Below are 22,868 nucleotides of genomic sequence, written 5' to 3' on the forward strand. Positions count from 1 at the left end.
TGGTCATGAACGAGTTTATCAAGTTTAGTGAACACAAGAAATACATATTCGACATATTACCTAAATTTTGAACACATCAAACCGCTTAAAAGGCGAGGACTTTAGTTCGCCTGTCGGTCGTGTGCGTGTGACCCTAGCATGTTTTAACTCACCGGAAAACTGACACTCATCAACTTCCGGTGTCACGGGGTACCTGCGAGACGGAGCAAAAAAGCGGGCATACCGAAATCTTTATCGGATTCGCTTGTCTCTAGGCTTTGTGAAGCGTATGCATTAGACGCACAGAGTCAAACATTAGCGTATTGAGGGCTTCGAATCTCCTTGTATTCGCTTTTTTTAAACGGGTCTCATTCATTCGTCGTGCGTGCTAACGAGCTATTACAGTGTGTGGAGCAGCAGGCCTTTTCTTCTGGACTTTGCTACCAGCTAGATAGCATTAATAGCATTAGCAGGCTAACGCATGCGAACACGTTTTCTTTCTTATTGCTTTTGTCTGTTGCGTTGTAAATAAATCACAAACAGCTGATGTATGTGCTGTCTTGCGTGCATTTGAAATTCATTTGTAAAGCAGGCTGTTAGGCGAGGCGAACATACTACAGCGACATCAGCGAGGGACTTGTTTTTAAGTGTTCACTTTGTTGCTAGCTTTAGCTAGCCATCGCCAACTGAACAACGCAGTCTCTGAGAGCGTCGTAGTCTTCAACTCCCAGAGATGTCGGACTTTGACGAATTCGAAAGACAGCTCTCTGAAAACAAGCAAGGTAAATTACAAAATTGCAGAAAATTGACACAAATTCTGAATGTTCTTTTGAGTATAATTTTTGCCATCGGTTGACCCAACCACGGATACGTCTATTTACTGAAACAGTGCAAGCTGAAGTGCTCCTCCTGAATTGAATCAATTAATATGCGTTGCATTTGTGTTGATGCACTCAGACGTCGTCGGCTCGCCTCGGTCAATGTTAGTTAACTGAAGAAACATGCAATAGTCGTTCATCGGTATGTGATTAAAATGTATAATGTGACATTCTACTGGTATTATCTTCTTTGGCTGCACATGTCTATATCATGGTAGTGCTCCCAACTGCACTAGCTTACTTAGTGACTGTAGTTGCTAGCTTTGGTTCTTTGCAGCTGTTATGCCCTTATGACTGCTCAAGATGTGTGGCTACCAGTTTCTTCCTTGTTTTTCTTTCCTTTTATTTTTTGTACACCTGGTTCAAAGGGTGACCAATCATAGCCTCTCCACTTATAGACCTGTGATCTATATTGTTTTTCAAAGTACATTGTTTGAAAGCAAGTGTGAGCCACCCAGCTTCCAACATCTAACATCTTTTTTGTTTATCTATTTTAAATCAAAATAAGCACTACCAGCTTTACCTTCATGATGTCTTAAAAAAGGGGTTGTACAATAATTCACATAGATTGACAACTTTTGTGTGATTTAAAATGAAATGCTCCATTTTCATCATTTAGTGGCCTACAGTTACATTTTATTGTACTCTACTTAACTACCACAATATTTTCACTGTAGCTGAAAGGGACAAAGAGAACCGCCATCACCGCCGGTCCTCCTCCCGCAGCCGCAGCAGAGAGAGGAAAAGGAGGAGCAGAGAAAGGGATAGACGCAGCAGGGACCGCCGTGGTGACAGTAAGGAGCGCAGACATAGACGCAGGTTGGTACCTTTGAACGACGACACTCGATCCAGTTGAGCGTTAGAAAAATGTGCCCTAAAGATCGTTTGACTCCCCACTCAAGACCCTTTCTCGCTGAAGACGTAGATCACATGCATGAAAAAAGCACGCATTAAGAGTTTTGCATCTCTCTGACGTGCATGTGTTTTGACATTGGCATGTTTTTTCAAATAGTTGTGTACCGACTGTGTGTCATTTGACAACTACATAAAAGATACACTGATCGCTTACTGGATAAAAACCAAGGATACCTCCAGCCTTCATAGAATATTGTAGTTTGATCTCAACCTTTAGAGATTCAAGTGTGAGTCACTGTATATTTCACAAATATTGTAATGTGTCTTCAAGAGGCCAATTGTATATTTTTATTTAGATTGAATTCAAAAGGAAAGGATCAGCTTAGTGAATCAAGCTTATGAAAATGCACTGCACACATAACCTCCATATGAACAGTAACGCTTCTACTACAAGCTGCCTCTGATGTTGTCTGTTTCTAAGTCCATCTTCACACATTCAAACGACATTGTTGTAATTTTACCTCAAGCTTCTAGGACCAATCTTTTACTACACAAGGCACCAGCTGCTGCAGTCTCTTCATCATTGTAGATAATGTGACCGAGCATTGAGAGTGCCTTAACTTGTTAAATAATCATATAAACAATTTTAGATCCACCCTTCAGTTTAAAAAAAAAACAGCGATATTAATAGAAGTGCAAAAAGAAATCATTTGTCATTTTAGATTAAGTTTTTGCTTAACTTCAGATGTCTGACACATGTAGCCATGCAGGATATTTGTGCCTGTCTCACCCTGATCAGCCTTAACTGAACTGTTTTGTCAAATCTTTTTAGGCTTGTGGCTGAGATAAACTTAAAAACAGGTGTATGATTTTCTCTCAGTTCAGTTCAGTCATTTCTTTTATTTTTTTAAAGGACCTTAAATGTGACTCGGTTGTTTCTTTTCAGGGACACATGCTGACCTTAGGACACATTTAGCAGATGACTGAAAGTGTTTAGGATGTGACATTAAGTGAGATCGTAATAAGAAAAATCTATGGGTCAGGTTATTTTAGGGCTGACTGACAAATGGAAGTGACTCATCTCTTAGACTGTTATTAGTGACTTTAAAGCTTGTCACAGCTCCACTTCTTGTGGCTGTGACTTTGACCTCTGGCCTGGCTCGTGCTCCTTGTCTGTCTACACCATTTCAAACACGAGTCTGGTCTTCACTCAGTGGAAGCACTGGAACAGTAAATGTAAAACTTGACCCTGCTGTTTCACAGCTGCATTTTATTGGTTGGGGATATTCTTTCTACTTTTATTGCATCCTTCGTTTGTTGCTCTTCAGGAGTATAGCATGCCAGCTGTAAGGCCCTCAAAACGCACTGGTTTAAACTGTGGGGTACATTGTGCTTTTAGAAACCCATATATTGATGACGGTCTTGATCTTTTCTGTATGTAAGGGTGATAAAAATTCAGATTTTTATTGTGTGAAGTGGAAATGTTGGTGAATGTTTCGGTTGATGTGAGAGAAATGTGAAACCCTTCCAATGTCATTGCAGCTCGCCATCCAGCTACCCGCAGGACAATGCTGGAAGGTAATACAGCAAACTAACACTTAGCCAGTTAGTGCATTATTGCAACAAGTGCCATTCAATGACCTTCTGATTCTATGTGTGCTATATAAACTATTGACTCTTTGGGTAAATGCTTGCCAGGATTGTTTTGTAATTTTTTTTACCCCCTGACTCTCTCTATTCCCTTTACCGTCATGTTTACAAATCAACCATTAGTTTACTGCTGATCTAATCAGAGTCATTTTACATTTTCGTCATGATTGTTCTGCATTAATTTAATCGGTCTCCTTTGCTCCAACAGCCGTTCTCCACACCGTGAGAAGAAGAAGAAGGTGAAGAAGTACTGGGATGTTCCTCCACCTGGTTTTGAACACATCACTCCCATGCAGTACAAAGCCATGCAAGGTATTATTTCAGTTTTTATCACATAAAGAAACTGATACTTTTAGTTTCCAAGGATCATCAGTAGTTGTTGAAACCTTAACTTACAGGAAGTGTGTCACTTATATGTGTGAATGAGGCTGCAATACAAAGTGGATAAACAGTTTATGATTAAATTAACTGTTTCCTGTCCCTGGCTTGACTTTCCAGCTGCAGGCCAGATCCCAGCCACAGCTCTTCTGCCGACCATGACACCAGATGGTCTGGCCGTTACCCCAACCCCCGTGCCTGTAGTGGGCAGCCAGATGACCAGGCAGGCCCGTCGGCTCTATGTGGGCAACATCCCGTTTGGTATCACAGAGGTGAGGAACAGGACAGCCTTTGGGTCTTTGAATTTGAAAAGTCTTAGAGGAATCGGTGAAGTATTCAGTGATACTTTTAAAGATATGAATGACTCACAAGATCTACTTCTTCCTCTTACCTGTGTAGGAGTCTATGATGGACTTCTTCAATGCCCAGATGCGTTTGGGTGGTCTTACTCAGGCCCCTGGAAACCCTGTCCTTGCTGTACAGATCAACCAGGATAAAAACTTTGCCTTCCTTGAGGTGTGGAAATTGACCTTTTCATTGTTTTTGTTGTTGTTGTTGTGCTAACTTGTTTGACTTTGCTCACAGATGGTTTTCAGAAATTCACCTACTTCACCGTGTTTTGTCATTTTGAAATTAAGTACCTGTATTTGTGTCTTTGTGAAGTTTCGTTCAGTCGATGAAACGACTCAGGCTATGGCCTTTGATGGCATCATATTTCAAGGCCAGAGTCTCAAGATTCGTCGTCCCCACGATTACCAGCCTCTGCCGGGCATGAGCGAGAACCCCAGTGTCTATGTGCCTGGTACACAGACAATTAATGGTTTTTAACCCTTATGTACTTGTGGCATAATTCATAAGTCATCATTAAATAGCTCTACAGCAGTTAGCACTATATGCTTCTCAGTTTATGTTTGGTTCTGTTCTTGTGCCATATGTAGGTGTGGTCTCCACAGTGGTACCTGACTCAGCTCACAAGCTCTTCATCGGTGGTTTACCAAATTACCTGAATGATGACCAGGTCAGTATTCATCTTCTTAAACAGCTTCATCTCCAAAGCGGGTTTGATGACCTGTGTTATTGAAGGTGGTCTTTTTGTATGTTGTGTGTCTCAGGTGAAAGAGCTGCTGACATCATTTGGCCCTCTCAAGGCCTTCAACCTGGTGAAGGACAGTGCTACAGGCTTATCTAAAGGATATGCCTTCTGTGAATATGTTGATGTTAACCTAAATGATCAGGTAGGTGAAGTTTGTTGTCATCATATGATTTTACAGTCACTCTTTGAATACTACTTTTGATTCTGCACATACTTAATCAGATGTTTTGAAAGTATAGCTTCAAATATTGATATTGTTACAGGCCATTGCTGGGCTGAATGGCATGCAGCTGGGAGACAAGAAACTGCTGGTGCAGAGAGCCAGTGTGGGATCCAAGAACGCCACCCTGGTGAGTGTCCAGCAGCTGGACAGATGACAACAGAGCGAGTGAGCATCAGGCCTGATGCTCCTTTAGATTTGCTTAGACAGTTGAAGACACATCTGGTGTATCAGTTGATCTGAAACACTCGCAGGCTGACAATGATCATGGAAGTATCCTCATTCAGTAAACCTGTGTTAAAGCAGACTTAATTATTTTGCACCCTTTTCACATATAAACTTATATGGAATCCAAAATGCAAATTTAACATAGTTAAAGATTCAAGATCTCACATCAGAACCCTTTTAAAAGTTCAAAAAGTCACCAAGACTCTGATTTATTGAAATGTGTAAAGTCTAGTCACATTTTGGAAGCTGTTTGAACAAAAAAAGTCTTTATTAAAGGCCAGTGAAGATGTATTGAAGCTTGTCAGTATGTAAAACACCCCATTGACATTAACTAAACCATTGTTTCTATCCTTCCAGACAAGTATAAACCAGACCCCAGTGACGCTGCAGGTGCCAGGTCTGAACAGCTCAGTGACTCAGATGGGCGGCCTGCCTACTGAAGTGCTGTGTCTGATGAACATGGTAGCCCCAGAGGAGCTGCTGGATGATGAAGAATATGAGGAGATTGTGGAGGACGTCAGGGACGAGTGCAGCAAGTACGGCCAAGTGAAAAGTATCGAGATACCTCGTCCTGTGGATGGACTGGAGGTTCCTGGAACTGGCAAGGTAGGAACCATCGGAACTCCTCTGCATCCTAAATGACGAGTCCACTGTTCTCAATGAGTGCTTTATTCATCATTTCTGTTTTGTTTCTTCTGTAGATCTTTGTGGAGTTCATGTCAGTCTTCGACTCCCAGAAAGCCATGCAGGGGCTGACAGGCAGGAAGTTTGCCAACAGGGTGGTGGTGACCAAATACTGCGATCCAGATGCTTATCACCGCCGGGACTTCTGGTAGAAGAGGCGTGTTGAGAAGAGGGGAGGGAGGGAGAGGGTGGGAACGGCCATTTCCAAACCAGCCCTCTCATTAATTTGGCATAGCAACATTTCCTGATGTTCTGAACGTATTAATCTCTCGGTGGCATCAAATTTACTGTTTTTGAACTAAAACGTCCAGCAAATAGATTTTTTTGCTGCTAACTGTAAAGGGAGAAGGATGAGGAGGTGTATATCCAGGACTATTACTGAGAGGGCTTGGTTTGGATGGTGACAGTGTAGCTTGGGTCAGTGAGCTAAAGATTTCTGAGAAATGTGTGTAATGATAGGTCCAGGGTGGGGTTAACAATTTTTATACTTTGTGAGACCGGGATGTCCTTTTAGGGTGGGAGGGGGGTGCCACGCTTTAAGGTTTGTATTTAAATGGAGGTAGCCTGTTTTAAGAAATGAGCAAGGAGCAGGAAGGAATTAACTGGACTGTTGTGATTAAGGAGATGGATGGAGGAAACAGGAGTGTTTATTTGTGAAGAGGGGAGGTGTGGGGGAGAATGAGAGGAAGATGAAGGCCTTATTATTTGACCATCCAACGTAGATGCACAGTAGACGTACCATCCATTTCAGTTTTTGCCGTCGTCACTAGAAAAAGCAAGAGGAGATCCCTCACTTTAGTTTTTGTATCATGTTTTGGACTCTGATCATTTTCTTCACATTTCCATCAGTCTGCTGCCCCCCCTCAGGACGGTTGTTAGAGAATCTGTTGTTGAATTGGACTCTGAATGTTAACTGTAAATGTTCCCCATACATGTGTAGCTGCGCTGATTTGAGCTGTAATATCACCATGTATTCAGTCACCGAATAACATGAACCGCAGAAAATGTTTTTCGCTAATGCCTGTTAGATTTTCTTATTTACTGTACCATTTTTTGTTTGTTTTTTTTTTTTGTATTTTTTTAGGTTCTTGTCAATCTGTCGTGCACAGTTTCTAACAGGTGAGATTGTTTTGTCACAGCAGTTCAGTCCTGGTTTAATCCGAGAGCTAATTAATAGAAGAACATGGGGGAGCAGACGGATTGGTATTAACAGATTTTTATCTTCCCTACCAAAAAGCCTTAACGCTATTACATGTCCAGACAAAAAAAACAAAAAAACATTTGGCTCGCCCCTGTATCATTTATGATACCCATGTGTTCCTAGACGCCACTCTCTTATACTTTGCATCACCAGTTTTCATTCTCTCCTTGTTTCCCAGCAGACTTGGGATGTAAGATGTGTTTGACATGGTTGTTTTTTTTTTGTGCAACATCTCACCTCTGACAAGACCAAATAAACACGTGACTAATACCCACGGCTCCTGTTCTACTGCAGAGTGAAACCAAAACCACACAAATCCTCTCTTATTACATTAAAAATGATCCATGTAAAAAATAATCTGATGTCTTGTCCACACTAAAGGATTACAGCTGAACCCAATAAAGTGATACTTGTTTCAGAGATTAACAAATAAATGAAAGTCTGAAGGCAAAGAATTTGAGTTAGTTCACTCGAACAAGTAAGAACACTTGACATGCTGTTTATTTTTCATGATTAAATGAAGTGTAGCTACTTCAGGATGTTGAAACTACTTGGACAAAACCTGCTTTTCTTCCGTCTCCCTCACTTTCTGCCCCTTATTCTCTGAGGACCACATGTTCACACTGTACAGGCTGCTTTCATTTGATACCTTGGTTGTTTAGGATGGCACTTATGACAGACTGTGTCATTGATAACACTTGTGAGATGTTACTCCTTTCTTTCTGAAACCTGCTTTCTCAGTGTCACTGTGTCATTTATTTTCTTTTTTCTCTCGAAAAAAATGTGATTTCTCAAATGACTTAAAACCTAAAAAAAACACATCTAGTTTATAAAAGCAAAATCAGTCTTTCATTTGTCCAACTTGTTTTGAAATGTTGATTAAAAACCGACTTTACATGAAGCCTTTCTATTTTTTGCTTCCTCTGTTGTGTTACGCCCACCTCGCTGCAGCACTATGCCTTTTTTCTTTTAATCCAGTGAGTGACGTCATTCTGGGTTAATTATGGAAACTGAGTAGACTGGAGCCACAGCCAGTCAGACACTTTCATTCAGCTGATGGCATATTTTCTCCAGAGCTGTAGTTAATTGTAATGTCCGAGTGATGGAGCTATTTCATAGTTGCAATTACACGTGGATGTCAGTAAATTATGTTGCTAAAGTAAATTTTATTTCAGTGAATCAATTCACAAAGGCTAACTCCTACAGACTACAGCTCAAACCTTTGTCTTACTTGTGATGCAGTTGATGAAAACTCAAAATTCAGTATCTCAAAATTAGAGTATAAAAATGATGCATGTCTGTGCCTCCCATCAATTCCACAAGACTCTGGGTTCTTGATTTCCATATGCAATGAAAAAATTGCTTTCATGTTAAAAAATGTTAAACCACTGAGCAATAGTCCATTTCTTTCTCTGCTTACACAGGTTGAAGCTTCTGGTGTATCTGGTTCAGGAGTCTTCACACTCGTATCAGGAGAGTTGTTGCCCAATTCCCTAATGTGTCTTAGCATGGTGGACCTTAATGCTCTGACTCCAGCCTCAGTTCACTTGTTTGTGAAGCTGCTTCACCTTCTCAAATGAGTTTTGCTTTTTCTCTCGAGGTTGCTGTTACCCCTTTTGCTTTTGCATCTTTTTTGAAAACTCCTTAAACACATGCTTGAAAAATGTCAGTCTAAATTCTAAATCTATGAAATGAATAAGTTGCAACATCTGAGTGAATTACTGAAGAAAACGAACTTCCACACTATTCTACTTTGCTATGTTTAAGAGCTATCACTCAAACAAAACCAATGGAAACTTTTGAAATAAATGGGCTTTTGTTTTTTTTTAAACAAAAATTATAAAACAGCAGCTGAAAGTAATGTTATTTGTCTAATGAAGACAAAAAAAAACAAGCAAAAAGAAAAAAAAAACTGCAGTCACATCTCATAGCTCCAACTTTCATGGCAGTATCTTTTTTTTAATTAACTGCGTTGAATCTCCTACTGCAAATCCAATCACATATTTTCCGAATATTCACCACCATTTGCCTGTGATTATTCATAGGCTGATGTCCAGGCATCAGACAGACAATAATCAGTGATACACCCCTGTATGTATGATACATTCATATACTGACATGCTCTCCCAGGAGTTGCAGTAACATCATATCCCCAGAAATCTCTCTGGCCTTTTCTTTGATATTCCACTCAGTCCCCATGAGCACAGTCTTGGTCAGCAGCAATAAAAGCTACAAACTGCATGTCCACATGGGATTTAACCAACAGAGAGTGACTGTAAAACTGTAACAGAAAAGCAACAAATCTCTGACATGAAATAATGTCCTGTGTCAGCTCTCTGCTGACCGTCACCATCTGCATCGCTGCATCCTACTGCACACACCCCCACCATGGCGAGGCCACACTGATGCAGCACTCTCCACCCTGTTGTCCCCGGAGGACTTAGATAAAACGGCAGCTCAAACAGGCTGCTGAAGCTGAGTCCAGCCGAGGGGTCTTACAAACTGAGCCTGCTTCTGCTCGTGTTTAATGTCATTACAGCGGCTGTCTGAAGGCCTTATGCTGCAGTGAACACTGTAAATACATTACCTCCCTCTAGTGGTGAATGTACAGCTGTAGTGATGGTCATTGTCATTCTGGGCAGTGCCCCCCCATTGATCCTCATTCTGAAAGATAGAACACTGCAGCAGGGATAGGGTGGATGCAGCACTTTGTGTCCATACAGCATTCATTTTGATGGAGGTAAACAAATACAAACATTCCTATGAAAAAAGGAGTTAGACACAATTAAACTCTTTGTAGTGGTACACAGAAAGGTCAGGTTAAAATCTTCAGGCCTGTCATGAAAGTACTTAAATGAAAAGATTAATTGCTGCACATTTAAAGTCCTGGTGCTGTTTTTGCCAGCTCCCTGGTGCATCTACGAGGACACTTGAATAAATATGCTGTTCTTATGACAATGAATCAAAACATCTGCCACCAATGACATTAAAACAGTCAAGACAGACAATCCTCGACTGAAGACCTGAGAATTTTCAATATAAAGATAAATCCCTGATCTAACTCTAATAAGGGAGTTAAGTTGCCTTACCAGCTTGGCATCATATCTTTGTTTGACAACTTAATCTAGAGTGCATTGCATCATTTATTTGGTCTATTTTCAGCTGTGGATTTGGTGCATCAAACCATATACTTCAGATTGTGCATTCAAGTTCGTGTAGTATGCTTTGTCCACATCACCCAGTGTCTTTAAAGTAAAAGACGGCTGCAGCTGTAAATGTTCACACGTGTGGTCAGTGCATGCATGGCTGCCTTCCTACATGTGTGCACTCGCGTGAGTTCAGGCATAAATCTGCACTGCTGACAGAGCCACTTGAGTGATGTGGAGACAAGATAGTTCACATCAGCACACTGTAGATTATTGATGACCTCACGCTGTGTGCAGACACTTTCTATCAATCTGCAATGATGGAGGAGCAGAGGGAGGCTGTTTAATTAGTGGTAAAGTCATTTTTAGTGAACAGACATGCATATGGGCTTTAAAACAGATAGCTCTTATCCGCATTTATGAATTAATCAGGGCTGTCATAAGCTCAATATGTCACTTTTTCCCCTGAGTAAGTCTACACTGTGGCTTTGCAACAATATCACCCAAAAAAGTAACACAACTTGACTGTTTTTGACATTGTAGGTGTTTAATTTCCTGTCACAGCCTGCAGCCTGGTTTGTCCCTTTTCTCCCATGCTCTCCTCATCTGTCCCCGACTCAGGCTCACTGTCTCTCCCCCCAATGTGCCCCTCTCCCTGCCTTCCTCACTCTTTCTCACTCTCTCTGTGCCACGTATGTAACCCAAACAGTGCAGGAGCCGAGCAGAGGGCCGGGCCGAGACTTAAGCTTTCCACAAGACCTGGCTGAAATCTCCCGTGGACCCTGCTCATTGAGGAGAGTAACTTGCAGGCTGCTGTGTCTTGCTTTCTTCACTTTCACACGGTCCCCAAACATTAGTGCTCATTCACCTTCTTAAAACACTTTTTTTTTCTTGCACCTCTCCTTGTCTTCGCTTTCACTCTCGTTCTCAGTCTCAGTCTCTGTGTCAGATTTCCTCACAGTATCCTGTGTTGCAGTAAAACACTATCCTGGTCCCTCACTTATAAACGCAGGCTCCTCCTTAATGTCATTAACAGGTGGCTGTCTAAAATAGACACACACACACACACACACACACGCACATACACACACACACACACACACACACACACACGCACACACACGCATATACACACACAGTAAGGCAGTCACAGAGGTAGACATGTTTTTAATCATGTTGGAAGGCTTGAGGTCATGTTATCAGACCACCCTGCAGCATCTCCGATCATTGAGTCAGAATTCAAACATGCATGTGTGTGTGTGTGTGTGTGTGTGTGTGTGTGTGTGTGTGTGTGTGTGTGTGTGTGTGTGTGTGTGTGTGTGTGTGTGTGTGTTTGGTCAGGGGTAGATTGTGCATGAGCTGCAGGTAAAGTCTTAAAAGCAAACACACCATTAAATCATCAAGTGTTAACCAACCAAGTTGCTGGCTCCTCCCTTTGTTACGCTCACTTTCCATAACTCTGATGCACCTCCCCCTCAGCCCTTCCCCCTCTCTCCCACTCTTTCCCTCTTTCTCCCATCACCGCTTTCCCCCTCTATTAAGTTTCAAGCTTCTCTTACTCCTGAACTGAACAACATACATCAAAACAGGTCAGATTATTTCTTCTTTCTCACTCCAGAGCATAATCTACTTGTTGCTTTTTTTTTCCAGTGCTGACATGTCTCACAGGGTGTCTGTAGCTGTATGTGCTGAAACAGTAGAGAGAGTTCCTCACTTTTACATCATGAAAATTCACCCGTGTGTCAAAGCTGGTGATCAGCTCAGCTCAGCTGCTACAAAATGTGCACCAAAGTTTTTGCTGCCTTGTCAAACTCATAAGCATCCAATCAACCGCATACTTCTCCATTATCTCTGGTAATAAAACTGTCCTGCTGTGTTTTGACGCTCTGATCATGAAATGTGATCAAGGTTTGTAATTCCCTGACCATTAATATGTCTGTCAGCAGCTACTGCCTTGATATTCTACATACAGTTTATGAGTGGAGTGTTTTATTGCATGGGAGATGATAAAAACAAAGGTACATTTGCTTTAACTGTTCAAAAGCTTTGAGCCACAGTGTTCTACAGCAGATGTAGAGACTTTTTACTCACAAAATATTAACCTAGATCTGTTTATTAATTGCTTTTGACTTAATGTAAAAATCAACAGTGATAACGAGAATTCTGCAGATAAATCATTATGTCGTCATATAAATCAGTCTTTCAAACTTAAATAGGACAAAAGTGTGAAAAATGGTACTTGAACATAATGATAGGCCAACAACTTCATCCTGAGTGCACTCTAATATTAACTGTTGAAATTCCTGTTTCAATTAAAATATCGATCCCTGAAACTTGACAGAAGTATTGTGTTTGTTGAACAAGAGCAGAATAAGAGTTTGAGTATCTAAAGTGTGTGAAAATTTGGGGTTGGTCAGGATTTTATATATATATATATATATATATATATATATATATATATATATATATATATATATATATATGTATGTCGACACACACACTCACATATCAAGAGGTATATCTGATACTGAAGAAAATATTTTCTTATTATTTAACATTGTTAACTCACCTGTTTTTTTAAATAAATCTTTTTGGTCCTGTATGCATGTCCATTACACAAACAAGGCCATTAGTCATAACATAATGCTTTGAAACGAGCCATTTGCAGCCTAAGCTGATGCCTGACTGCCAAAAACTGGCCAATTAACTACTGGCACTATGAAACTGAGACAGTTGCAGAACATCATATGTCCAGGTAACTTCCTAGAAAACACCTATCCAACAAATTTGAATTGCACATGCCTACTACACATTAAAAGCAATGAAAATGAAAAATATTGTCCCCTGAATCTAAATTTGCTTTATATCTCGACATTATCATACTTTTCCAATGGATATAAATAATAAAGAGGACTGAGGACAGAGACCAAGTCAAGTAAAACTAGCATATAACCTGAGAGTGAGACACACAGCAGAAGTAGGAGGGACTCTTCAAATAACTGAATGGCCAGTTTCCTGTCTACTTGAACCCTTTTCGCCTCTGCACACACTGTGCTTGCAAAAGCCAGTAAAAAAAAAAGGCCCTCAAAGGCAGATTGATTAAAGGTTAAAGGTATTGAGAGAATCAATTTCGCTCCCCTCAGCAACTCTTTCTAGTTCTTTGTAAGCTAGACAAAGAATCTTAATATTTTTTGTTGGACACTTTGAACAAGAAGCTCATTCATGGTGCTGTTATTATTTATTATTTTATTATTTTTATCAATGTTGCCTACCCCAGCTTTAATGTGGACTTTATTTTTTGTGTTTTGTTAAACATTTTTATCACAAAGAAAAAAAACAAAAACAAAAAAGAAATAAAAAAAAAAATACTCCCACCCAACAGAATATTGAACAACATATCAATTGTTTTCTTTGCTTGATAAATTCCAGCTGTCCAAGTTCCTTTATAATAACTTTTGGGCCATTTATTGTGTAGAAAACTGTAAAACTGTAGTTCAAACAAAGGCAACCTAAAACAGTTCCTGTGCTTTTTGGGTTCACATGGTGGGTGGTATATACATAATAACTCTGGGGCTGTCAGTGCAAAGCTCTGAATTAAGTGACCCACCAACTGCTGTCCTCACTGTCCGGGCTTCCAGCCTCCGTTGTGTGACCTGTTGGGCTGTACAGCAGAGATAATTACTGCAGAGCCCCCTCTCTGTCTGTCAGAGGGTCCAGACATGAATTATCACCTCTCATGTACCCTGGACAGGGCACCAAAAGGCCCCTCACTCACAGTCTAGAGCGCACACACACACGCACGCACGCACGCACGCACGCACGCACGCACGCACGCACGCACGCACGCACACACACACACACACACACACACACACACACACACACACACACACTGGCTTTACAGGAGACAGTCATGGCTGCAGATTCAACATGTTTGTTGGTGGACGTAATGCATGCTGGGAGGTATTTGTGGCATCACGTTATCCCCCTCAGATCAAAGTGGATCTGTGTTAAAGCCAGTGAAAGTGTACCTGCTCGAAGAAGGGCTCTGTTGCAAACACCTCTGGGAAAACAGAGGGTGTGTGGTCCAGTCTGGCGCTGTGGTGTTATCTCTCACCTTGAACCACACACCCTCTCACGCCACTCGTTTACTCGAACCAATTGTTTCTTCACGCCCTTTCGGAGAAACAACATACTGCTTATCTGTTGTTAGCTGAGGGGTTTTCATGTGGCTTTTATGGAGAGATAGCTGCAGATGCCAATAAAGCTGTTGGAAATTAAACATTACACTGCTTATAAAGAGGATTTTGTTTGTGTCAAACATGTTGGCTGCTCTTTTATCTTAGTGTTTTCTCTCTCTTTTGCAGGGGACAGGACTGAAAAGAGACACCCGCTCTCCTCATCTTCCACTCTGTGTCATCCCATTTGTTATAATTTAATAGCTTCATCCACCCCCTGCTTTGTTCTATTCACATCTCTCTTCGCCTAATTTCATCATTCAGCCCCCTCATTTCTGCTTGATCTTTTGTTTACTTTTGCTTTTTAACTCAATTTGATTATTCATCACTGGATATTTGACAGCTGCACTGTTTTTAAAATCCCCAAATTTGCCCTTTGCCCAAACTCCCTCCACCTTTCCATCCATCTAACCTCAACCAAACATCCCCATCTTTCCCCGTTGATTTGTTGGGACCTGACAATTTGATTTCAGAATGTGGTCCAACTTCTTCGTCCAGCAGGATGAGGAGGGACGCATCGGGGTGGCTGGGGCTGGACAAGCAGGTGGTCTGGGGGGAAAGAAGGGTGGAAGAGGACCGAGGAGAACCCACAAGATGAGTGACAGCCAGGAGGGCAAGATAAAGCTGGCTTTCTTTGTGTCTATCATCGGCGTGACCCTGACAGTGTTGGGCATGGGGACAGAGTTTTGGGTGGAGCTGGCCCAACCGAAGAATTTCAGTGGCAACCAGACCTGCCAGATGGCCCATTACGGCCTGTGGAAGGGCTGCATCCGCACCCTGTGGGTGGCTGACATAGACCCTGAGAGAACAAGCTGCGGCCCAGCTGAGCTACCTGGAGGTGAGACTTCTGGCTGCTGTGTGTCTGCATGTGGTTGTGTTCATCTGTCTGTCTGCTCTGTGCGCTGTCTGGAAGATGAGCAGGTGAGCTTTCTGGAGGGTATGTGTCTGTTTAGTCTCGTTTGTCTGCTTCTCTGTAAAATGAATAGCCTGGCACGGCAGCCTTCAGGAGGCCCTTGTGCTGCAGAGTGTGCTGCAGTATTAAAGTAGAGAAGAGGGTCAAAAGGCGCTACTGAGAGGTTGCAAGTTAATAAGAAAAATGTGTGTACTATCAGTCCCCATGTTTTTTTTTTTCTTTCGCTGTCACCACTGATGTGAAAACAGAGGGAGCAGGCATTACTAATATGATGAGTCCCCTCTGGGAATACGCAAACATCTGTAGGTCTTCAATGCAAACTCACAAGAGACATGGGAAAGCTATTAGCATTTTATTCTGCAAAAAGAAAAATCCCCCTCACAATCTTCATATATTTAAAACATCATATTCATGATTTTTGATCTACATTTAAAGGCTTTTTGTATATGTTTAAGCATCCGGTGTAATCTTGGAAGGGGATAAAGAGAGGAGAGCTGTGTGTGTGTGTGTGTGTGTGTGTGTGTGTGTGTGTGTGTGTGTGTGTGTGTGTGTGTGTGTGTGTGTGTGTGTGTGTGTGTGTGTGTGTGTGTGTGTGTGTGTGTGCGTGTGTGAACGCTGCCCGCATACATATGTATCTAGGTCATCCTACAGATAATGTGCAAATTGAATCATTAAAGAAATACGATTATGTGATATGCAGCGCGTGCAGGGCCACAGCAAAGCTGTTTTCAGTCTTCATACTTTGGTAACAGCTCACAGCAGGGAGCTGGTTCTGCACATGTAGCATCACACAGTGTTATCAAAGCAAATCATCATATCATCAACATAATGAAGCAGCGTTTTCCAGGTTTTCCTTTGACTTGATACCTAATCATCGCTTGATGTGCACACAGAGTTCAGACAGGCAGTAAGAGGCTGAGCAACGGGCTCATTGTGATGAATTTGTATGCTAAGAGTTGCAACAGCACCTTTCCAGAAGCTTTGTATCCAACTTGACCATGGGGAGAGTCTCTGGAGGACATTGATGATCCACCCAATGACCCATTTCTGTCTGGAGATGGAGAGTAGGCAGGTATTGAAAGAGAAGTGAGATATATAGCAAGGCAGGCTTGAGAGGGAGTTCTTCCAAGAATTCCAGCACAGATTCCCGTGCATGGCGGTCAGATATGAAGACACCATTCAAATAGTTTTTCAACCCAAGCATCCAGGACTAATTCATCTTCCTGTCAAAGCAGATATCAATCTGTGCCTTGAGATGGTTTTGTTGGTGTGTGAGAGCAGTCAGTATGCTTTTGACAATCTTCCCTCGCCTCTCCTCACACTGTTGGCCCACGCCGCCTGTCGCAGATGGCCGTGGGCTCATCATGTTTGGAGAAAAACAACTGTTTTTGCCATCTCCGCTTCTCTGTTTTCACATCCCTGTTACTCGCCTCTGGCTCCCGTCCCAAGCAAAAACGCTGCCCGCCGCTGATGCTGGCCGTGCCTGTCATCTCAAGACCAGCGATCCATCGTCCCTGCCTACTGGAGAGGAACATGACGGCTCAATGATTGTAACCTCAGCGGGGGCAGTGAGAGCAAAATAACTGTGATAGCATAATGTGTTAAAAGGATTAGTAGGCTGATGAATGATGTGTTTGCTCCAAAAAAGAGAATGTTTGCAAATTCACTGAGACACTAACATATTTGTGTGTGAGCATGACGGCCTTCTCGGACCACAGAATATTTAGTGGGTTAAAGTCATCACTGTGCGCCTGTGAAGCCAAGTGGAATCTGACTACTTCACAGTTTTTGTCTAAATATAGAGAGAGGAGGGGGACAGACAGGGACTGAGGGAGAGTGTGTGTCTAATGCAGTATTAAGCGAGCCCTCTGTGCTTTCTCCCCCTTCTGACATCTCCTACTCCTCTCACCTCTTTCTCCATCTGTGTCTCTTTTCCCCTTCACTAGCAACCCCTCCATCTGCCTCAGTCTTACTCCTCCTTCGCCCCCCCCCTTTGCTTTCTCATTCGCTGAGTCTCTTTTCATATTTCCTGCATCCCCCTTCATCATCTGCTCACCCCTCATATCCTCTCTGCCTCCTCTTCTTTTCTGTTTATTCTCCATCTGCACCTTCTCCCTTCTGACATCCACCTTCAGTGTTTGGTCGCCTTGTGCCCTCTCTGAAAGCACCATATGTGCGGCGCTAGGCAGTGTGTGTGTGTGTGTGTGTGTGTGTGTGTGTGTGTGTGTGTGTGTGTGTGTGTGTGTGTGTGTGTGTGTGTGTGTGTGTGTGTGTGTGTGTGTGTTAGGGGGGGATATTCCAGCTAATGCTCAACACTTGGATATAAATAGGAATGATGCCTGGAAGGACAGGGTGCATGGATGCATAGGAGGCACATAGCAGGAGGCCAGCAGCCATCCATAGGAGCGTGTGTGCGGGCGTGCGTGTGTGACGTCTTCTTTCTCTTTTTCTACAGAATCCAACTGCACCTACTTCAAATTCTTCACCTCTGGGGAGAATGCAGTCATATTCAAGAAGACCACAAACAAAAGTGAGATGACACACAGACAAACACACTCAAAGTACTTAGGCTACTATCAGTAAAGACATTCACCGAGGTGCTCAGGGGACCATGCTACTGCTGCGGCTGCTGCTTTTTTGCATGTTTCATTTCATTTCATTAATTTCCACTGCTACCATTTTTCTGGAGTAAATCATAAGCTATCAGACTGATAAATGTGTTTACTTTGTTGCCCGGACAGCTGCTGATTCCACTGCAGTTTGAGGTTCAGCTGGTCGAGACTTGCTGCTTCGCCATGGGCATAAATTCAAATTTACTTTTGCTTGACAGTTTCAAACATGGATAGCTGAGAAAGACCTCCTAATGTAGTCGCGGAAGCTTAGAAATTTAACATAGATGAGTTGCAAGAATAACAAAACACACTAAGGAAATGTGGTGTAAACTAAGCTAGTGGTGCATCTGTTGTGGATCGGCAATGGGAGGCCTAAATCTGTACATTTCAACAAATATTGTCCATTACCTTTGTATTAATATGAGCAGATGTAACCATCTTGATGGCTGCTAACATAAAGAGCTGTTGGAGGCTGCTGGAGCCGTAGGACTGACCCTCAACACACATTTAACTCATCAATATATCATCAGAGATCCCTCGGGATGGCACAGTCCACAACAGAAATGGGTCTTGTGTTGGTTCAGTGGATACTTTCTGTTATTGAAAGTTTAATGACTCATATGTTAGGGTTTGTCTCATCTTTCTTGGCATTCTTCCTCTACTCCATGTATTCATACTTGTCATGGGCCGTATGTACGATGGCTGGTAGGTGTCAGCTGATTTGCAAAGGCAACAGCACAAATGCAAAAGCCCCAACACAACACAACTGAAGTACAGCAACAACAGAAGTTAAGAGGAAAGTCTTCCTAACAGATTATTATCTTTTTTTTTATAACTTAAGCTATAATAAATATAGCTCTAATGCTAACATAAATAGAGAAATATAAGTATTATGAAGGATATCACAAGGTGACACCCCTAAAAAGTTATATTTATCATGGATGAAGTTAATCATTTACTTACTTTTACAACTTTTCTGTGTCCGTATGGAAAAGTAACCTTTTATAACTTTCATTGTGGCTGTACTTATGTTGTGCTATGGTGTTTGCATTTGTATTGTCATTTTTGAATTTGTGTTGTTGTGGTGTTTGCATTCACATGTTTTTGCTCTTGCATTTTTGTTGTGGCTTTTGGATTTCTGTTGTAGCTTTTGCAAATCATCTGACACCCACTGGCCTCCGTATGTATGTCTGAATGGATGGTATTCAACAACTGTGAAGCCAAAGGATTTATAGCTCCTCCTGCTGACTGGTTGTAGTATAGGTCACATGGTATACACAGTGGTACAAATGAGTCAATAAATGTCAACTACTTTTTGTCTCAAATATGATTTCAGTCATTGTGCTTATCTGTTTTAAGTGGTCATTGTTTGAGTCTAGCCTATTTTAAAAGACAGTTGATGGAAAATGTTAGCTCCTGCTGGGTTTTTAGAAGCAGAGAAAACAAGAAGAGGAGGAACGATGAGAGAAAGCTTAAGAGTCACTGAACTTTCCAAAACCAAAAGTGCCTACCTTAGATCAATAGAGGAATCTTTTTCTGCTGTGGTCTTTACCACACCGAGGGGTCTTCAGTGTGTAATAGGGAAGCTGATTGCATGTTGCTGGCAGAAGGATGAATATAGTCCACATCTCAGCTTCACCAGCATATGTCAGTGCCTACTGAGGCAGTGTTTGACTCAGGAGGAATGGGTGGAAATGGAGGCACACTAACCATATACAACCTATGATACCTGTTATACTACAAAGACAGAAACCTAGAAGTTTATCACTTATTAATTTATTTGATGTTTTATTTTGATTTTATAGATTATAGTCCATTTTTATTCCATCATCCATAGCATGGAAAGATTTTTGACATAAGGAACAGGCTGATTTGTGGCTGATCTTGATACCAAAACATGCTATCCACCTTGTTGACAGCTTTCTTTATTGTGTAAATACAGTTTCTGTAAAAAGCTAATGAACTGTTGGATTAAGCTTTTGACTGTTGTGCTTTTTAGTGTAGTTTCATTTAACATATCTTATGAAACTGAATCAAGATAAACATGATTTTTGTTATACCTGCTTCAAATTAGCAGGTTAGTTTGCATCATTTCTGGTCATTGTTAAAGATAATAATCAAGGGTTGTACTGCGTGAACATAATCAAACAACTTTTAACACCAACATTGTCTTCACTGTGAGGACTGAGTAAAAAAAAAGCTCACATTTTAACACTGACACACTAACCCAAATGTTTGCCATTCAGAATGAAAAAAAGAGTTGCTGGACAAAAATGAAACACCTCATAGCCCTTTTAAGCAGCTCCTATTGTCTGGTTGAAACCCATTTTAAAAGTCTGTTTCTGTTGTATTTTAATGAATTAAATAATACCAGTTTCCGTGTGATGGGGGATCAAACCAACACAAAACTGGCACTTACTACAGTGAAGTGCTGGTTGGATTTTTTGGTTGCACCTGTTCAGGTTTGTAATGCCAGGAAAATGTGTTTTAAACTCATCCAGTGTGGGCAGAGGCACAACTCAGACTGGGTTTGAACTTTCACACAGTGACTGAGTGAAATCAGAGAATAACCTTGTAGAGTCTAACTTTGAATCCACCATCTGAACACTTCATCTCTGATAAATCTTTATCACAGTTACTGTTTCAGCATTAACAGTGCATTTTCAAGCTTTTTAAGTCAGATCCCTTTCCTCTTTTATTTTGTTTACAGGTCTGAATCTAGCTGCAGCTATCTTGGCCCTCTTGAGCCTGACTATGATGGTAATGGGATCCATCTGTATCGGGATGTCACTCAGCAAAGGAGTGCCATTCTTTCTCAAACCGGCCTCCTTCTGCTTCATCCTGTCAGGTTCATCCTCACTTTACTGTGCTCATATTCACAACACATAGCTGGATGGATTACATGATATTGTTTATCTTAGGTTTATTAAACCTCTTCTCTGTCCGTGCAGGAGTTCTGGTTCTCTTCTCTGTCCTGGTATTCCATCAGTCAGTGCTGGCCCTGCTGTCCAGCGATCACTCCGTTCCTTTACACCACGTGCTGTCCTGGTCTGTAGCCTGTGTTGGCTCAGCGGGAGGAATACTTATCCTTGGAGGTTTCCTCTTTATCCTCCTCTCCCTCCCTTTTAGTCCATGGCAGAAATGCTTGCCACACAAGAATAGCGCCACCTAGCACACAATAATGAAATAAACATATGGTATTGTTGATGTTATGTGTAAGAGTAAGAGGTAAAGTCTGAGGGCTGAGACTCTGCTTGTCCTCGGCATTTACTGTCAGATACAAGGTCTTAATCTAATATTTGAGCAGAAGCCAACAAACCCTCTTGTTGGGCCTCTGGTTTTATTATTATTTTGTTCTAAAAAAATGTTTTTGTGCTTTTTGGTTAAAGTAGATGGGAGGAGCAACAGTGCTATTGCTAGTTTTTGAGCTCTGTGTTGTGCTAACTTCAACATGCGTTACAAATAAGCTTGTTAGCCTACTGTGGAGCCACACATAAATCCAATTTTTATTCCGAGATATTGCAGAGAGTTTTTCACTGCTTTGACACTTTTGTATTAAAGAGGAATTGAGTTCAGAGTGAGCCCATTTTTGCCAAGAATAAACACCGAATCCCACATAATGTGAGCACTCATCCTTTGTGAGTGGGCTCAAAGCTCACAGTGATACAAATTTCATTAACTTTATAATTTGACAAAGTCAAGATGACCGATACCAAGTTTAAAAGTTTTCCTTTCATATTTATAACAACAGCATACCAAGCATATTTGTGGCTTCATCCAGCAAAATTTGATGTCCATACTTTTAGTTGCAAAATTAGCATCCCAATGCATCACTGGCTGTGCAGAAACAAATATTTCAACAGTGCTCACATACAGATCCCCTGGATTATGTTGAATGGAATCAATGGGTTTTCTTGATATTTTTGCTCATGAACAGGAGGCTTTGGTTGTCCTTATTTATTTCTTACTGTGTACATGTGTTTTATGTGACTTCAGTACTGAAGATGAATGTATGAGAAGTGATTAAAATACCATTTTTTATATCAGAGAATTGTATGGACTCTCTTTATAAACTCAACTTTTATAGTTGATCACTTTTTATTCCTTGTGTGTCTCCATTCACTTTGTTTTCATACAGTAAATACACTTATCTATTTTCAGTGTTACGCTAGCTTTGCTTTCTAACAGAGAGATTAATTGTGAGATATTTGACCCCTTTCATTTGCTGACATGACACCCAGCCTGCCTCAAACTTGACATTCACCCATTTTCACCCCTTCACAGTGCGACTTCTAACCCCTCTGCCAACTCCCCAAACCCTCCTCGCTATAATTAAACCCGAGCTCATCGTAATGTGTTTCACTGCAGAGATTCAGAAACCCTATCCATGAATTTCAACTATGTACCCCGGCAGCCCATCCTCATGGAGCCCTCTCCTCTGCTTCTCCACCCCTGACCTCTGTGCGTCACTCCGCCTGCTGTCTCCATGGGGAAGGCCGTGGTCGCACCTCCACCTCCACCTCCACCTGCCTTATCCTGAACACACACACACACACACACACACACACACACACACACACACACACACACACACACACACACACACACACACACACACACAGATAGACAAGTGGCAGATCATATCAGAGACGGCCCAATAACTGCTCCCAAACACATCCCACTTGGGACTGAGTGGCATCTAGACAGTCACATTCACTCACATGACCACCTGCAAACACACACACACACACACACACACACACACACACACACACACACACACACACACACAC

At 41.7% G+C, this 22,868-nt stretch overlaps 2 protein-coding genes across 5 annotated transcripts; both read left to right on the forward strand.

The window, feature by feature from the left end:
* Positions 1–128: 128 nt before the first annotated feature.
* Positions 129–8,061, forward strand: u2af2a (U2 small nuclear RNA auxiliary factor 2a). 4 transcript variants are annotated; one of them, XM_074683552.1, is made up of 12 exons: positions 129–761; positions 1,535–1,676; positions 3,255–3,290; positions 3,571–3,674; positions 3,861–4,012; positions 4,140–4,256; positions 4,404–4,560; positions 4,679–4,758; positions 4,853–4,975; positions 5,097–5,183; positions 5,639–5,887; positions 5,983–8,061. In XM_074683552.1, the coding sequence occupies exons 1-12, from the start codon at positions 713–715 to the stop codon at positions 6,115–6,117; spliced, it is 1,431 nt and encodes a 476-aa protein (XP_074539653.1). In that variant the 5' UTR covers positions 129–712; the 3' UTR covers positions 6,118–8,061. The 4 variants fall into 4 exon arrangements, with proteins under 4 accessions (XP_074539653.1, XP_074539654.1, XP_074539655.1 ...); XM_074683553.1 differs by having other exon boundaries at positions 4,404–4,542; XM_074683554.1 differs by lacking the exon at positions 3,255–3,290.
* Positions 8,062–11,822: 3,761 nt separating this feature from the next.
* On the forward strand, positions 11,823–21,971 carry cacng6b (calcium channel, voltage-dependent, gamma subunit 6b). The gene is made up of 5 exons (XM_074684104.1): positions 11,823–11,901; positions 14,680–15,388; positions 17,919–17,993; positions 20,786–20,923; positions 21,027–21,971. Exons 2-5 carry the CDS (start codon positions 15,025–15,027, stop codon positions 21,245–21,247), a joined length of 798 nt encoding a protein of 265 aa, XP_074540205.1. The 5' UTR covers positions 11,823–11,901; positions 14,680–15,024; the 3' UTR covers positions 21,248–21,971.
* Positions 21,972–22,868: the final 897 nt, after the last annotated feature.

This window comes from Halichoeres trimaculatus, unplaced genomic scaffold (assembly GCF_033239565.1).
Source record: "Halichoeres trimaculatus isolate MK-OKI-2021-1 unplaced genomic scaffold, fHalTri1.1 fHalTri1_scaffold_12, whole genome shotgun sequence".
Taxonomy (NCBI): domain Eukaryota; kingdom Metazoa; phylum Chordata; class Actinopteri; order Labriformes; family Labridae; genus Halichoeres; species Halichoeres trimaculatus.

Excerpts from the sequence above, each read along its gene's own strand:
- u2af2a (XM_074683552.1), top strand. The coding sequence starts at position 713 with ATGTCGGACTTTGACGAATTCGAAAGACAGCTCTCTGAAAACAAGCAA. Across the intron at positions 3,291-3,570 it reads CCGCAGGACAATGCTGGAAG|CCGTTCTCCACACCGTGAGA; the intron begins GTAATACAGCAA and ends TTGCTCCAACAG. Across the intron at positions 4,561-4,678 it reads TGGTACACAGACAATTAATG|GTGTGGTCTCCACAGTGGTA; the intron begins GTTTTTAACCCT and ends TGCCATATGTAG.
- cacng6b (XM_074684104.1), top strand. The coding sequence starts at position 15,025 with ATGTGGTCCAACTTCTTCGTCCAGCAGGATGAGGAGGGACGCATCGGG. Across the intron at positions 15,389-17,918 it reads CCCAGCTGAGCTACCTGGAG|AATCCAACTGCACCTACTTC; the intron begins GTGAGACTTCTG and ends CTTTTTCTACAG. Across the intron at positions 20,924-21,026 it reads CTTCTGCTTCATCCTGTCAG|GAGTTCTGGTTCTCTTCTCT; the intron begins GTTCATCCTCAC and ends CTGTCCGTGCAG.